Raw genomic sequence first — 17630 nt, 5'->3', positions numbered from 1 at the left:
AGATAAATCATTTACCACTGAATTACTGGTTAATGGGTATTGTATAAGCATAGCTTTACTCTAATGATATGGGGAGCATATTACTAAGGTTTCATTTTGACTCTATAAGGGAAGGGCTGGAGAATGTGAGTAGTGTATTATTGCTATTATATTAGCAAATATTGGTAATTTCAGAAGACTAAAATGATTTTCAAATATAACCATAAAAAGGATATGAGTCACAAGCTCTGGCACAGGATGATACAATGGAAAAAGTATTAGTCTTAGAATGAAGTCTTAGCTTTGAATCCTGGCTACATCATTATATGATCTGTGACCTTGGACAAATCACTTAATCCTTTTGAGTTCTAATTTCCATATTTATAAAATGAGGATGAAAACATATCATTTCCCTGGTAAAGAGGCAAGAAGCATGCTTTATAAATTGTAAGGCAAAATAAAGATGCTAGATCTTATCATTAGTAGAAGTAAATAAAAGTACAGCCCAGAGTTATGCCTTTATTTCTTAAATTAGGAAAAAAAAAATACCATCCCTCTGGGGGCAGGTAGACCTGGAGTCAGGAAAACTCCTCTTCCTTAGTTCAAATCTTGCTTCAGAGACTTACTAGCTGTGTACCCCTGGGCAACTGACAACCCTGTTTGCCTCCGTTTCCTTATCTATTAAATGAGTTGGAGCAGGAAATGGCAAACCACTCCAGTATCTTTTCCAAGAAAACCCCAAATGGGGTCACAAAGAGTCAAAACATAACTGAAATGACTCAACAACAACAACAATCTTCCCCTTAATTTCTTGACTTCAGTTAAGAGGTCTTTGCCCTTGCCACTGAATTACCTCTTGTCTTACTCTTTTGTAGTTGAAGGTGTGTTTCAAATAGAAATGAACTGGGTTTGTTTCTGGATCTGTACTAACCCTCCCAACATACACAGTTGGAGGGATTCAGTGAGAGCAGTCTCTTGTAGACCCAGATTCTCCTTCCATAAATCCACAAAACAGAGAACAGACTATACCTCGAAGTCCTTAATAAGGGGATTTGTTCTGTGAAGTCTGAATTTAGCAAACAGCCATACTTGAGGACCTAGAGGGCCACATATGGTCTTAAGATCACAGGTTCCTCACCCCTGGACTATAAGGTTTATTATAACTGAAATACAGAACTTTGATCTTGGGAATTGTATATCCAGCACCTTTCAGGATCAATACTTTTAAGAAAAAAAGATATTGCCAATGCATAAAGCCCCAGGACTCAACATGCTTCATCAATTTCTACCCTGGTAGTTGTTTCTTTCAAATTCACACTTGATTAGTATTTGGAATCTAGAGGAAATGCAATCTGTTTGGTTTTCAAAGTCTTTTACAGAATTTCATTTTTGTCAGTCAGAGAGATCCAATGACAAGGTAATAAGGAAAGCTCTATGGGATATTTTTATGTTAGTGTCAGAAGTCAGTAAGCTCACTACATAAAAGAACCTAATTTATATAGACTGGGTTTGGTGCAGGAATACTTTAGGAGCATACTATCCAGTGTATTGACTTTGACATGCCTTTGTGGGATGGAGGAAGGGAAATGTAATGATATGAAACTGAGGAAGTGGGGACAGGAATATTTAATGAGTAGAAAAACAAGAGAGAAGGAGCAAATTGTTTGCTTGGGAAGAAGAAAGATCAATTTGTTGTTCTTAGTTTTTCTAGCTTCAGCCTGCCATTCATTGTGAGGAGGGAAGAGAGAAATTTCTAGGAAAAAACTTTTTTTGGTCCTTCATTTTAGGCCTAAACAGGCAAAGGTCCTCTATAGCTAACCTAGACGCTCTCTTCTTTTTTTTTTGTGAGCCTGTTTTCTTTTGTTCCACCCTCAGATGGCAAACCCCTGATTGCTGTCCTTTGGTCAATTACTGAGCATACATTCAAAGGCTATCATCAGAATCCTTCACTGCCACCTCTTTCTACCTTAAAAAAAAAAAGAACCTTTTCTCATAGGACACGTTTTTCCAACCCATTCGTAATTCTTATGACATTTTAAACAAAAATACTAAAAGTTTATTACCATAGCTGAATCAGCAATCTCAAATAGGAACATTTTCCTTGGCCAAGATGACCATGGATGAAGCAAGCATAAATAAAGTTTGCCCTTCTCTATGTGTCTATTCCTGGAAAATAGTGAATATGCATGTCACTGATGTGAGCACAGTTTAACATTTGCCATTGAAACCTTGGACACTCACCTTTTATCAGAACTGACATTTCTACAGGACATTTACAACAGTTAGGTTCACTTTGCCTGAGGTTCCCATTCTAGTTGAAGTAATGGGGAAAACAAAATGCCTACAAATTGAGCATTTATCAAGTTCAGGGTTAGACTGTGGCATATTAACAAATGAAATCATATTGTTTAACTGACCTCTCATCACGCTGATTTCTGCTAATGCAGTTGTCCTGATCACATCCTGCTCTGTCTCTGGATGGGTCAAATCAATTTGACAACTAACTGGTAATTTTGAAGCAGCAGTTGCTTGCTGTGAATGCAGGTTCTTGGCTGTTTCTACATGGAGACTCTGAAATTACACAGGGCAGTGTGATTGATTTCATGAGTAAATTATTAGTCCAAACTGAATACTTTCCAGAGATATGACAAGGAAGAACATCCATCACATTATAGGTCATTTCTACAACTCTGAAACAGAATCTCCTGCATGTCAAAGTGAGTTACAAATCACATTTCCATCAATAGATTGTAGTAATATAGGTGTGGTGAAATGCTGCAATTTAAATGACAAGAATAAAAAAGTCACCCTGGGCACAGAAAATCATCCTCCAAGGATACACTTGAGCATTGCTTTCTTCTTAGCTTTTTAAATGTGCTTTATTTAAAATGAATTTTAACTTGACTATTCACATCTTACAGTTAATTAATTCCAAGTTTCTCATTACTCTCCATGTCATAAACAGCAATATACTTCATGTCTAGTTTATACTTATTCCATAAACAAAGTAAATCATACTTTCAATTCAAAATGTTGCACATTTCATCAGCATTACAGATATTGTCCTAGCTCCTCTGCTCAGTCTGGAATAAAAAGTCAGGATAAGAAAGGATTATTAAGGCATACACAGCATTAATGACCATTAAAAATTCATTTCAAATTTGGTGATGACACAGTGTTTGATGTTGTCCTGACATACGGTATGCTTCAAAAGATTCATAAAATAAGGGCAAAAATTCAAACCCTTCATTTGAAATTGAGCATTCAACCCTTTCCCTCATCACCAAAACCCAAGTGGATATCTCCCATTATGTATAACATCTAAGAATATTCATAGGCAACTTTCACACTGTGCAAAGTAAGTAGCAGTCACCCAGCCCAATTAAGTCTATGTAGTCAAGGAAACTAGGTCACTTAAGATAAAATATAAACCCTGAAGCCTAGATAATCTATATAGACTGAACACATTAATCAACATGAACTGGTTAACTGCCAACTCTCTTCTATACTTTGTGCTATAGATCTGGTCTGCCTTAATTTCTCACAAGTCATTTCATTAAAAAAAATTAAGAATTATTGATTCTGTCATTTCAAGATGAGATAAGAGTCCAAAAACTCTCAAAACAATCATGTTATTAAAAGTATATTATTAAAAATAGCAATGGGCAAAATCATAATAGTGCTACAAAATGTTGGCACAGTACAAAATAAAATCCAGTCCTGGTCTTTTGCTAAGTTACATCCCAGTTTAAGAAGGGCATGGCTGGAGAATTCCCAGAGAAGTTCAACTAGTATGGTGAAGGGTATTGAGCCCATGCTACATGAAAATACACTAAAAAGACTGTGGATATTTAACCTGGAAAAGAGGAAACTCAGAGAATCATGATAGCTGAACTGGAATATTTGAAGAGCTATCATATGGAAGAAGGATTAGATTGATTTTGCATGGCTTCAGAGGGCAGAACTAGAAAAAGTGGGTGGAAGATGAAATAACAACTTAGACTTGATGTCAAGACAAGCTTTCTAATGAGCAGAGCTGTCCCAAAGTGGAATGGGTGAATTCAGGAAGTGGAGGCCTTTGTCTTATTATAGAACTTTGCAGAGTCTAGTCGATGTTTTATTGAGTTTCTTATAGTGAAAATTCTTTTAGGGATACAGGTTGAATTAGATGGGCATGAAGGACCTTTCCAACTCCAAAATCTGTGATGATGGTCACTCATTTACTAAAGAGTTAAGTTTAAGACGGGTTGCTGTGAAAGTCCTGAGAGTGATAGGGTCCCTGACTTTTGTATGGGAATATATAAGGAGAAAAGAAATAAGTCTCAAGAGTGTCAGTTCAAACACCCGGCAAAGCTAAGTTTAAGGCAGTTTTCTACTTGTAGGCTATGTGCTAAGATTCAAGTCACTTTCCAGTATGGCTGTAGACATATTAGATGTTGTCGAGAGGACACACGAGACAGATCTCACTAAGAACCTTAGCCAAATAGGCAGCATGAGAGCAGAGCTCAAAGATAACTTGGGACAAGAAGGTACCTGTGGGTCCAGGACGCTGTAATCTTGCTGTCCCTGAGCTGAAGCTCCTGCCTTATTTCTTCTTTCTTTCCCCTTGCAGTCTTAAAAGAAAGAATTATGGAAGCTAGAGCAAGGTTCAAACACCAGTAACATTCACTACTCTCCACTGCTTAAGTATACTGGTTAATGGTGGCCCCCAACAAAATGGAAGCAAGGATGTGTTTCACAAGGCCAAGCCTGCACCTGTTCCATCCTATTTCCTACTATTTGGCTAGATTGCCTGCCTTATTAGGCTAACCCAAAGAAACATGTGCTCATTTCCCAGCAGCTGTGGTGACATGTATCCCATTGGAAGGGGAAGGGTTGATCACCTAAAATGTCTGTGATAGAAACACTAGAGTGGATCTTTTGTGTACAAACAAATCCTTCACTTGTTCCAACCCCACACCCTTTTGCTTTACTGCTTCCCTGCAAATGTGGTTATTCCTCTTTCGTGTTGTTAGTGTTGCCCCCTTCCAGTGGCTCTCTTTTTAATTGGGAAAGCATGCCTATTGCACTCTGAGAGGTTAATTTGTGGCCAAAGGGGAGGAAAAATTCATCTTCTTTTGAATTATGCAAATCGAAACCACAACGGAATAAAATACACACCACATTTATGGTCAGATTAGCTCTCAGTGAAATTAGTTTTGAATTAGAAAACATGTGAAGTGGAATCTCATTTGAAGAGTGTCCAGCAGAGTAAAACCTGCTGCAGATGGCAGATGAGAACCACGGTATAGTATAATAGGGCAGAGCCTAGGACAAATATTCTAGATTCATTCCTGAAAAATTGTGCGTTACAATTCTCCCAACCATCTAGCACTAAAATAGAGTCTTTTCAGGTGAAACTCTGTAAATGAAAAAATTTTGCCACCTAATTTATTTTAGTATAGGAGCCTCTGTATCTTTTGTTCTTTCCATTTCCCTACTTGCCTTATATGAAGTAATATTAGGTCTGGATTTAGAGTCAGAGGAGAGGACCTGAATTCAAGTCCTAATTTTGCCTGATTGACTCTCATATCTTGGATCAGTCACTTAACCTCTGAGCATCAGTTTCCTTAATGAGAAAGCAACAGATGAAAAGCAATTTGTAAATTCTAGAGTGTTCAATGTATTTGAACTAAGAGTTTGTCTATGTGATTGAAAGCTAATCAATAGGGTCTCAAATCTTGATGCAAAGGTGCCCTTTGCATGTAGTAAGCAAGCAATCACTATTGATGCAGAATAATTATATGGATTGAAAATTCTTACTCCCACTAACCTTATATAAAGTCAGAGCCAGCCCTGGGGAAAACTTTTAATTTAACCACAATTTGCCTTTGTCATAATGCTGTTATGTTTTCAGCCCTCTCTACCTGCCAGTCCACCAATTCCCTGCTCTCTTCCCAACTTCTCTTCTTCCCTTACCAGCCCTATCCCATTTAATAAGCTTATCTGACCCATGTTTGATTCCCTCTGAGCTGGGGACAGCGGTGTAGCAGCAAGCACCCCAAGCGTCCTCAGGGTTTGCAGCTACCACAGGTTCTTGGATCTGCTTTGTTAAAGGAAAGCAACTCAAAATGGGTTAACAAGCTTACTTTAATCAGTCAGACCATATATCATTTACCTTGTTCAGGGCAAAAAGGTCAGCACCCTGAACCTCAAAATATACAGGCATAATTATCAAGACAGAAACATCAAGTAGACAGATTTCCAAACTGTCCAACCATTACATCTATACCCAGTCAACATCTGGGTTTCCACATTCTGGGTTTTTCAAAGCCGGGGGACTCTCAACAACGGCTTCCCAGAATTCAGATCAAATCACAGAACACTTCTCAAAGTGAGTCCCAAAACAAAGCTACACATCAGGGCTTATATAGCCTTCTCCTGGCTCAGAGAATGTAACAACCTTATTGACCCACTGGCCAATCAAGAAGTATCTACTGAAAAACAAGCCTCCCACCCCAGGCTCCAGGTGCACGTTAGCCTAGGGGCAGGGAAGTTCTTTAAATCTGCATTTCCATTACAAGCAGTTACAAAGAACTGAAGTCAAATAAGCTAATCAAAAGTCTACTATGGGCCAATGTTAACATTTTGACTAACATATGTATTTCTCTCTATCCCTAAATACCTAAATTTTCTAAAAATGAAATTTCTTCAACAAGAAATTAAGAAGCAATGGAAAAAGGAAGAATTTCATGTCCTATGTCAGACCAAAAGGAGAGAAATTGGGAACTGTGGGAGAATTGTGGAAGTCTTCAAGTCACTTCATTGATCCTTCAACAACCGACTCCTGGAGAAAGTGACAATTGTAGATATGGAGCATTATATCATTTACAATTGCCTTGATTCACATCATCTCATTTGTTTCCCCAAATAAATATGAAATAGGTCAAAAAGAGTTTTTAACCCCATTTTGTGGATGAGGAAACTGAGGCTGAGAGAAATTAATTGATTTATCCAAAGTCCATAGCTTGTTATTGTTAGAGGCTATACTAGGATCAGTTTTATAAAGAAGTGACTTCCCTTCACTGGAAGTCCATATTTCTGCTAGGAAAAAGTGGATTACTGTGAGTTAACTCCAAGTCTTGACTCTTTTCACTTTACCATGCAGTCTTTAGCAAGCTGTAAGAAATGGAAAACAAATTAAAAGTAAGTAAAGGGAGAAAGAAAAAAGATAGAATAAAATACCAGAAGAGGAAAAATGAGTGATATTGAAAGGTGTGGGAAGATCCATCACAGATCTGCCTTTCTAAATAGTGAGAATGGAACTCATTTCCTTGGTAGCAAGGTGGGATATTGGATAGGACATTGGGTCTAGAATCAGAAAGACCTGAGTTCAAATCTAGCCTCAGGTATTTACCAGCTGGGTGATCAAAGATGAGTTACTTAACCTCTACTTGCCTCAGCTTCCTTAAGTGTAAGATTGAAATTATAATACTAATAAATAATTATATTATAATAATATTATAATTATAAATATAATAATAGCACCTATCTCCCAGGATTGTTGCAAGGATCAAATGAGATAATATTTGCAAAGCACTTTGCACAGTCCCTGGCACATAGTTAGCATATGTAGATGGGACTGTTGCTGTTGTTGTTATACACTTTCCCAATAAAGGGCATCCAGTGACATACATCTAGATTATTTAATACTACCTTTAACTAAAATGTCATTACTGTATATGTGTGTATGTTGTATATACAAGATATATCATCTTGCTATTCTGTCCTTCCAGGAGATGATGGTCATTGTGCCTGCTCTGTACTCATGCTGTACAATCTTGAACAATATACTTTAAATATTTTGGCCTCAATAACTTTATCTGAAAAATTAGGACAGTATAACACTTTTGTTTTTAGCTCTAACATTCTATGAATCTCTACTTTTAGTATATTGCAGGTATTCTTCTGTTTACACTTCTGTGCCCCCCACACCACCTTTTTTTTTTTTTTTATTAAACTGAGTTGTCTTTGCCAGTTAAAACTGCTTCAGTTGTTTATATGTTCTGTTTCAATAGTAGTAATTGTAGTATAGTGGAAAATAAAATAGCCCCGAATTCCAAAGAACTAGATCCATACCCACTTTAATGGAACTGGATCCATACTGGATCCACTTACTTTTGAGACCTCTCTGGGCTTTAGTTTCCCCATCTATAAAATTAAGGAATTGGGTTCAACTGTCTCTAGGAGCCCTTCCACATACATGACCCCCCAAAGAAACAATCTTCCTTTCTAAATAGGAATTATAAGATTATAAATCAAGAGCTAGAGGGACTCCAGTTGGAGGCCCTTGAGTCTAACTCCCTCATTTTGTAGATGAGGAAAATGAAGTCCAGAGAAGTTGTGTCTCACCCAAGATAACTAGAAGTCTAAAACAAAAATCTATACACAGCACAATTTTCAGTTTAATTAGAATTATTAACAACTTCATAATTTTCTTCAGTCTAGAAATTAACAAAACAATAAATCAAGCCCTGATTTGTAGAATTCGACTATTTTCAAAATGCAAAAATCAGTAATCTGCACTAATGAGATCCAACATATCCATAGCAGCAAAATCACACAGGTAGCAAGGATATAAACCCAGAACTTCAGATTATTTCAGAACCTATATGATCTACTGTGCCATGGATTTTTTGGATCTTCTATAGCAAAAACTGTGTTTGTACATTTTAATAGTACTTTGAAAGATACTGTATTTTTTATTTACATTTGATGTCATAAAAATATTAGTCTCAAAAACCTGCTGTATGTATACATTGAGTGAATTTTAATTGTTTTCATTTTTCTTTTGTATTTATTTGTTAATGATAATGTCATCCTAATATCTTTATAGATGTTGAATAGAAATAGGATTTTTAGTTTCATGAAAAAATGAAAAAAATTTGAAAATGAAGATAAATCATAAAATAAAGGAGTAAAAATCGATAGCTCCCTACTGTCTGCAGTATAAGGTCCAATCCTCTTAATCTGGTCTGGCTCCAAATGCACTTTTAGTTTAATCTCCCTATCCAACTCCCCATCCAAACTCCCTATCGCTAAGCTGCGACCCAAACTCGGTAATTCATAATTCTCTAAAATCACCATGATTTTCCTCACCTCCCCCCAAGTTCACGCATACTACTGCCTAAATGGGGAATGTACTTCTTCCTTTTCTTGTGGGCCTGGGAAAATACAACCTTCTTTATAAGGACTTCCATAACATGCAATGAATAAACTCCTTCACAGTATGTTATACTTCTACAGACTACTTTTTATAATATTTTCTCATGTCTTCTCTATTCCACTAGGTTATTTGTTCCTTAAGCAACAGGGAACAAAACTTTTTCATCTTGTATTTCTAGTGCTCAGTGAGGTGACTTCCACAGAGTGGGTGTTTAGTAAATGTCGGTCAAATTGATAAGTCCTTCCTCATGCACATCACTTGACCTCCTTTACTCCCCATCTTTTCCAGCTAGATAGTACAGTGGAAAGGAAACTGGGCTTGGAGTCAGGAAGACCTGAGCTCAAATCTGCAAGTCACTTAACCCCTGTTTACCTCAGTTTCCTCATCTGTAAAGTGGGTATAATAATAGCACCTACCTCCCAATGGTGTTGTGATTATCAAATGAGATAATAATTGTAAAGTGCTTGGCACATAGTAAGCACCATATAATGTTAGCAATTATTCTTGCAATCATCTAATACGTTTGATTTTCCCTTTCTACAATGGTCTGGCTGTTCCTATTCATTTTATGAGTAATCAATAGTAGGCAAAATTGAGACCATATACACAGGACCAATCCTCTGAGGATAGAAGTTGTGTGTGTGTGTGTGTGTGTGTGTGTGTGTGTGTGTGTGTGGTAATAGTGGGGGCAGTTTGGGAAAGAACAGATTCAGCTAAAAAGAGCAGCAATTTGTGACACAGCTTACTTGAAAGGAAATCAATAACTGAGGGAAAGTGAATTAGAAGAGATTCTGAACACTGAAGTTTTTAAAGCTGAGGGACAGCAGAAACCAGTAAATACACTGTCCATTTTAAAGTACTTTATCCCTTTCCAATACATTCACCATAGAATGTTTATATTACAGTTATCTATACTTATGTCTAGCACTATTAGACTGCAAGCTTCATGAAGTCAGGAGTCAAAGTTTATCTAAATTTTATATCCTCTGCTTTTAGCCCACTCTTTGCTTCTGCACGCTCTTTTGTTCAGTCATGTCCAACTTTTCATGACCCTGTTTGGAGTTTTCTTGGCAAAGATGCTGGAGTGGTTTGCCATTTCTTTCTCCATTCATTTTACAGATAGGGAAACTGAGGCAAACAGGTTAAGTGATTTGACCAAGATCACAGAGTTAGTAGGTGTCTGAAGCTAGGTTTGAACTCAGGAAGTCGAGGCCCTAGTATCTTGAAGTATATGTCAGTGAATGGAATGGTATGTTCTCATAGGTGGGACCAAGATATAAGGTTTGTGTGTGTGTGTGTGCAGTGATGTTTAGTGATCACCTATATGTTGTAGTCCCAGCTAGCCAAATTTCAGCGATACTCCTCACCAGTTTGGCTTCAAGGTGGTGAACTTTTCAACCAGAACTACTCACCAAGTCCGTCTACTAAGACACCGAGAAGTTCTGGTTTGCTGTCAATAGAGGGAGAACGTGTACCAGAGCACAGACAAGGTTACATTCACATGCTCTCTTGAAATGTTTCAAAATAGCTAAAGATCTCATTTTAAAGTAACTGAGAGGTGCTGTATATTATTGTTCCTACAAATTTCAATGTATTAAAATGCATTGATGAAAAATTATGCCTTTTCATTATAAGCTCTCTACTATCCCCATGACAGACATCTCCAAGGATTAAAGTCTCTTAACTACTTAACTAACATCATATATCTCTCTGCCCTTCTCCCTCACTCCTCTTCCCTTACTCCACCCACCCCCCCCACTACCTGGATGAAATTTACACAAGCACACAGGAGACACATGGCAATTAATGCATACAAATGGGAATGAGTCTATTTTGGACTCAACATCAGCAGCTTCTGCTGTTGAAGGGGCTATGCAGGTGGGTACCATTTAGCCAGCTGTTGTTAGGAATAGATTTTCAAGGCAATAAAGCTCTGCAAATGAGGGTTATCCTCTTGATTACTAGGCCTCAGAAAATTTTGAGAGGTAGGATGGAAAAAGGGCCTTCTGCCAAACCTGTTTGAATTACATTTGCTTTTCTGGGAATAAAACATTAGCAGGTACTACCTCTAATAACTTAAGTGCTTCTCTAACATTCTCTCTGGCTCTGGGGGGAGGAGCAATGCCTGTCAGCGAAAAAGGAAATCTATTTCTAGAAGATGTTCTAAGGTTCTAAGGCACTGCTTTTCTTTGAAACACATTGCACATTACATGCTACACTTAAAGTCAGGAAGACAACTCTTACTCAATAACACTGGGATGCAAATATCAACTGTGCAGTTTGTTAGACTCAGATATTTAAGAATACATCATAGCCACAGGCCTTATATAGCAGTATGACTGTGTACCAACCAGAGTAGTGTGCTGATAATAGTTCCTCAATAATTTTTCCCAGATGAATAAACATAATTTTCCATTAATATTGATATTTTCACTACAAAATCTCCCTAATCATACCTTTTATCTGTCTCTACTTATGTATGTTGAATAACATTAATAATAATTATTATATATATATATAATGCTTTAAAGTTTGCAAAGAGTTTTACAAATATTATCTCAATGAACCCTCACAACAATGGGGTAAAGTAAATGCTATTATTATCCCCTTTTTTACAGATAAGAAATATCAGGGCTGACAGAAGTTAAGTGATTTTTGCCCAAGGTCACAGAGATAGTCAGTGTCTAAAGCAGGATTCACACTGAGATATTCCTGACTCCAAGTCTAGCACTTGATTCATTCTACCATCTAGCTGAGCTTTGATAAAATAAAATGTCTTTCTTGTGAGTATGGCTGGTGAGACAACAACTTGGGATGGATGTGGAAGGGGGTGGAAAAAAAGAAGTGTCCAATGACTTCATTGTTATGCATAGAACTGCACTAAGCTATACACAGAATAATTTTTAAATTATTATTTAATATTTATTATTTAAATATTAAATAATTTAATTAATATTTAAATTAAAAATATTTAAACAATAAGTATTTACTAAATGCCTCCTATTTGCCAGGCACTGTGCTAAGTGCTGAGCATACAAATATAAAAAAAAGAAAGGCAATCTCTCCCTTCAAAGAACTTACAATCTAATGGAGGAAGACAACACACAAAAGGAAGTTTCAAAGGATCAAGGGAGGTATGGAGGGATTTGACTCATGTTGTTTGTCCTTAGTTCTTGAAGAGGATAAATGACATCAGAAGAGTGATGTCTTGACTTGCAAGTGAATTTCATTTAGGTGAGGCAGAGTGGAGAAAAGTCAACAGACTTACTCTCCTCCAGAGTTAGGGAAGTCCAGTGGGAAGACATGAGTCAAGAGGACTGGTTATGGCCCCAGATGCAGTGGGAGACATTGGCTTTTTTTAAGCTAAGATCTTTCCCAGGTCTCTGACAGAAACATGCTCACTCTAAAAAGAACAATACTCATTGTGAAACCAGGAAAGGTTTTATTTATTTTTGCTCAGACAAATGCAAAGTTATTTATTCTCTGTTCCCAATTTGAATTTCCCTCTTTCCTCTCATTGGTCAGCATTTCAGTGTTCACAGACTACCTGAAAAACAGCCACCCCCACATGGGTCTCCATCCCTGCTTACATTTTTTCATTTTCTTTATACTTAGTAAAAGAACAAGTCATACATTCTTTTAAAGGAATTTCCTCAATTGATAAGAACCCTGGGTGTTTGAGTTTCCTTCACCATTAAAACAAGAAGAGTTCCAATATTCAATATAGTGTTGTGGAATGGATTTCTCCTCCAGTTTTTGGAGTTGTGGATTTTATCCATGGTAGTAGGAAGGAGATGATCACCTTTAGATATGCCCATAAGCAGGCACCCACATCCTGCTGAGTGAAGTGCTAATCAATATTCCCAAGACTTTCTCTCTAATCCATTCTTTTTCCTCCCTTCCCCAGGGAATACAAGACTTCTGGTATTTTACATATTTCCTATGGAAACAGAAGTTTGGTTCATTTCCTACATAGAGAAGGCAGAGATGGTCCAGAGTAGAGCAGTCAGGTGAGAAATAATATGTTAAATGGAAGTTTTGGAATTCATGGCTACCTCTTCCATTCAAAGGACCAGGGAGCAGGAATGAGGAAGTATACCTAAATTGATGTGATCTTGCAAGATAATAAAGTTTTCCTTGGGAAAACTTTCCCTTTCCTAGGAAGATCTTAGATCAAATCCAGCCTCAAACACTTACTAGCTGTGTGACTCTGGGCAAGTCACTTACTTTTGTTCACCTCAGTTTCCTCATCTCAACAACTAGATGTCCGGTAGACATCTTAAACTCAGTATGTCCAAAACAGAACTCATCATCTTTTCCCCTAAACCCACCCCCACCCTACCTTCCAGCATCCTCCTAGCTCCTCAGGTTCTCATCTTGAACTCCTCAGTCTCTCACCCCTCATATCCAAGATGTTGCTAAGGCCTGCGAATTTTACCTTTGCAACATCTCTCAGATATGCCCCCTTTCTCTCCTCCGACACTGCCACGAACCTTCACCACCTTCTGCAGTGATTATTGCAAGAGCCTGCTGGTGGGTCTGCTTGCCTAGAGGCCCTCCCAATTCCAATTCATTCTCCATTCAGTGATTTTCCTAAAATGCAAGTCTGATCAGGTCACTCTCCTAAATCCATAAACTCCATTGGCTTCCTATTTTAATGCCTCCAGAAGCAAATACAAAATACTCTGTGAGGTAATACTCCTCCTACCTTTGTAGCTTTCTTAGCACCTTAATCCAATATGAAGAATACTCATGCTTTGATCCAAGGGCACTGGTCTCCCGGCTGTTTCATGAACACCACTCTCTCTCGGCTCCAGCCTTTTGCTCTTGCTGTCCACCGTTCCTGGAATGCTCTCCCTGGCTTCCTCTAAGTCCCAACTAAAATTCCTCTTTCTATAGGAAGCCTTCCTTAACCCCCTTAATTCCAGTGCCTTCCCTCTTTTGATGTTTTCCTATTTAGCCTGTATTTCGCTTGACTTTTATATTATTTGTTTTCATGTTTTCTCCTCCATGGAACTGGAAGCTTCTTTAGGGCAACGAAAATCTTTTGTCTCTTTTTGTATCCCCAAAGGTTAACACAATTCCTGGCATATAGTCGGTGTTTAATAAATGGTTATTGATTGATTGGTTGATATATTCTAATATGAAGAATTTCTGTGATTCCTGCTTACTATCTACTTGGATAAATGCATTTACATGCTATTTACTATTTGTGATGGTATTTTTTATAGCTAGCATTTGCTGGAAAGGCACCAAATTTGTAAGTTAAAGCTTGGGGTGCCCTTCCTGTTTAAGATCCAGAGACCAGAGAAGCTAGAAGCTTTGAATCTAAAAATATCATACAAGCAGACCAACAATATTTAGGGAGACAGATAAGATATAAATCTAATCCAATATTCCTGTCTCTCAGAGGAGACCAGAATAGTCAGCCTCATGAACTCTTCTGCTTCCTCAAGTCAGGAATCATGGTCTTCCTTGGAGACAGAAGGAAGGAAGGAAATAAGTATTTAAGTACTTGCTACATGCCAGGAACTGTCTTAAGTACTAGGGATACAAATAGAAGCAAAAACATAGTCCCTGTCCTTCTGGAGTTTAAATTTTAATGGGGGAAAACATCCCATAAAAGGGAGTGGAAAAGGAAGGGTTGGGAGAGACAGAGTACCTATCAAAACCACATGATTTTAAAGTTCAAAAGTCAGGAACAGGCCCAAGAAGTGAATGCAGACTTGCCTGGGTCAGGGGTGGGGAACTTGCTGCATTGAGTCCACATGTGGCCTTCTAGGTCCTCAAGTGTAGCCCTTTGAATCCAATCCAAACTGAATTCAGTCAAAGGGATGCAATTAAAGACCTAGAGGGCACATGTGGCTTGAGGCTACAGATTCCCCACCCCTGGGCCTTTCCATAAAACAGAGACTCTGGAAGAGAAGAGGACCAGTCTCACAGAGTGATGTTCCAAGTTCAGAAAACTGCAAGGTGGTTGGATGTTCCAGTGTGAGGAGGTCCCAGGTTCAGAGGGAAGATCCAGAATAAGACAGCACAGTATGGAAATTCAGGAACCTGGGATATAACCAGGAAGGGAAATGGGTAGGCAAGATTCCAGAAATATCTATCCAAGCTTCGACTCAAGTCGTAGTCTATGTCTTTAGATATCCGATGTGAATTTATACACGTTATATATGTTATTTTATTTTAGCCTCACAGCGATACTATGAAGTAGGTCTTACATTTATCATTTTCCTCATTTTATAGATGAAAAACCTAGTGTTCAGAAAAGTTAAGTCAAAGTCAGGAAGTGTTGGTAGCTGGATTTTGACCCAGGTATTCTTGATTCTAAGTAAAATATCTTATCCACCTAATCACATTAACTTGTAACAATCTCCAATATTCTTTCTTATTCTGGCATTCAACAATTTTTATTCTTATTTTTTCATTTCTCATATGCTAGATACTGCCTTAAAAAATTGTGACATTTTGTGTTTCAATAACACACTATTGCAGAGAGAAAAAATCAGTCTAGTGTAAACTTACTTGAAACTCAAATAAAAATATTAAAATAATAAAGTACTTGTTATTAATATATCATATTTCTTTTTTTCTAATTTGGGGAAAACTGCTTTAGTTCATCCTCCATAGGGCTATACTATTGACTAAAGAAAGCTCATTGATAGGAGAGAAGTAGGAGTTCTGAAGCTAACAGTGGCTCAGAAATTCTTAATCATAGACCTGAGATAAGAGAAAGCACTTCTGAAAAGTAAAAAGTTCCATACTAATGTAAGATGTTACTCTGATTATCTGGGAACTGGAACACAGCTGACAGAGGGCCCACAATTGACAAAGCACAATACTCATTCTGACACATGAAACTTAAATTCACAGAGATTAGGCAGTTTGCTAAACTCTCAATCAGAAGTAGGCTCAGTATTAGATTCATTAGTTTTCATGTCTATGTTCAATCAAATCCCTGGACTGATTTGCTTTATTGCTCCATATTCGGTATCTAGACCCCTCCAAACCCATTCCCAGCATGGTCTGAAGCAGCGGGAAAAGAGATTATATTTCCCTTCTTCTGGCTACTCTCCTTATCCAAGGATCTGGGAACTACTGCAGTAGATAAAACCAAATGCCATGAATGAACAAATAGAGGGATTCATAAAGAAAGGTGTGTGCCAAAACAGGAAGGTCTTTGTAACTTTTTTTTTCTGTAGGGGAAAGTGGAGGTGGGGTGGGGGTTGCATCCCTTGAGGACATCCTTTGAACAATTTAAAGTAAAAAAATTAAGCACCAGAAACTATTGACATTCCTTTGCATTTATAATGAATATGATACTTTGTATCTTATAAATTCCAGGTTAGTTGGATGAATGAATGTTGGTTTCTTTGGGCATTTTGTTCTGTCTTTGTGTCCTGACTCCTATAATGTTCTCCCATGGGGAAAGAACATGAAAGTTGATTAAATAGGAGTTCAGTGACTGGAGTACCACCAGTGCTATCGTGGATCAAGCTGCTCTCTGATAAGCTAAAAGTTATCCTAGGATTGGGACCCTGCTAAAGTTTGTTTAGAATGACTAACTGGGTGCAACTTAAATTATTTGTGGGACACAGACACTATATAGGAAGGAACCTGCCATCTGCTTTTGGTGGTCTGGTAGGAAACAAAGCTCTGGGGAATCATACTGCATTGCTCCAGGGAAATGTTCGTTGCTTTAGATAGTTTAGGCATGAATAATGCAAGCTTTCCATTCTGATTGCTGAATAGGATTCTCATAGATGACTTTCTTTCTGTCTGTACTCTTTCTCTGGTAAACAAATGCCGGGAAGAAAAGTACCCTTGTGGTCTGGAGAGGATGATTTGGGGAAAAGGAGGGGAAGAGGAGTTTAAGCACCGGAGCCAGGGATTTCCACATATTTTGTTGATAGGGATTCTGAGGAGTTCTGGGACATAACCACAGAAAGGAGCAGACTGAGCTTTGCTTCAGATGGCTCAGCTTATACCAAGCCTGAGCTGGAGACAGCAATGCCCACATGAAATAAAAAAGAAAGCTCTAGGTCAAAGGATAAGGTTTCCCCCAGGTATGTTAGAGAAGAAACTGATTCAGAGACGGAGCTGACTCCCAGGAAGCAAAAGCCCAAGAGCCTACAACCTAAGGAAAGATCTTTTACAAGTACAATTTTTTTTTCTTCCTTCTTCAGTGGCATCAATAAAAGGACAAATGCAAAAAAGACAGGGACTTTTCATTCAACGTTCATTTTCATTTTTTCAGTTAACCAGCAAAACTTATAATTCGTAGGCTTCTTGAGGGCAGGAATTTTTTATTTTTTTCTTTGCATCTCCAATATCCAGAACAATGTCCGATACACAGAAGGTGCTTGCCGCATTAAATTTTAAAATTCATAAATATATGATGATTATTAAAAAGAATGATCAAATATAACAGATAATGCTTAAG

The 17630-nt window shown here is 37.8% G+C and overlaps 1 protein-coding gene across 1 annotated transcript in view; it reads right to left on the bottom strand.

The window, feature by feature from the left end:
* THEMIS (thymocyte selection associated) overlaps positions 1–17630 on the bottom strand; it is a 199865-nt gene that overhangs the window by 13809 nt on the left and 168426 nt on the right. The window contains exon 5 of the mRNA XM_069077277.1: positions 2397–2550. Within this exon, the coding sequence (XP_068933378.1) occupies positions 2397–2550 (154 nt within the window). The remainder of the gene's footprint in view (positions 1–2396; positions 2551–17630) is intronic.

This window comes from Petaurus breviceps, unplaced genomic scaffold (genome assembly GCF_028583685.1).
Source record: "Petaurus breviceps papuanus isolate PSGF00001 unplaced genomic scaffold, PetGlider_PUasm1.0 90977, whole genome shotgun sequence".
Lineage (NCBI taxonomy): Eukaryota > Metazoa > Chordata > Mammalia > Diprotodontia > Petauridae > Petaurus > Petaurus breviceps.
Note: the sequence above shows the minus strand (reverse complement) of the source record. Positions and strands in the feature narration are given on the sequence as shown.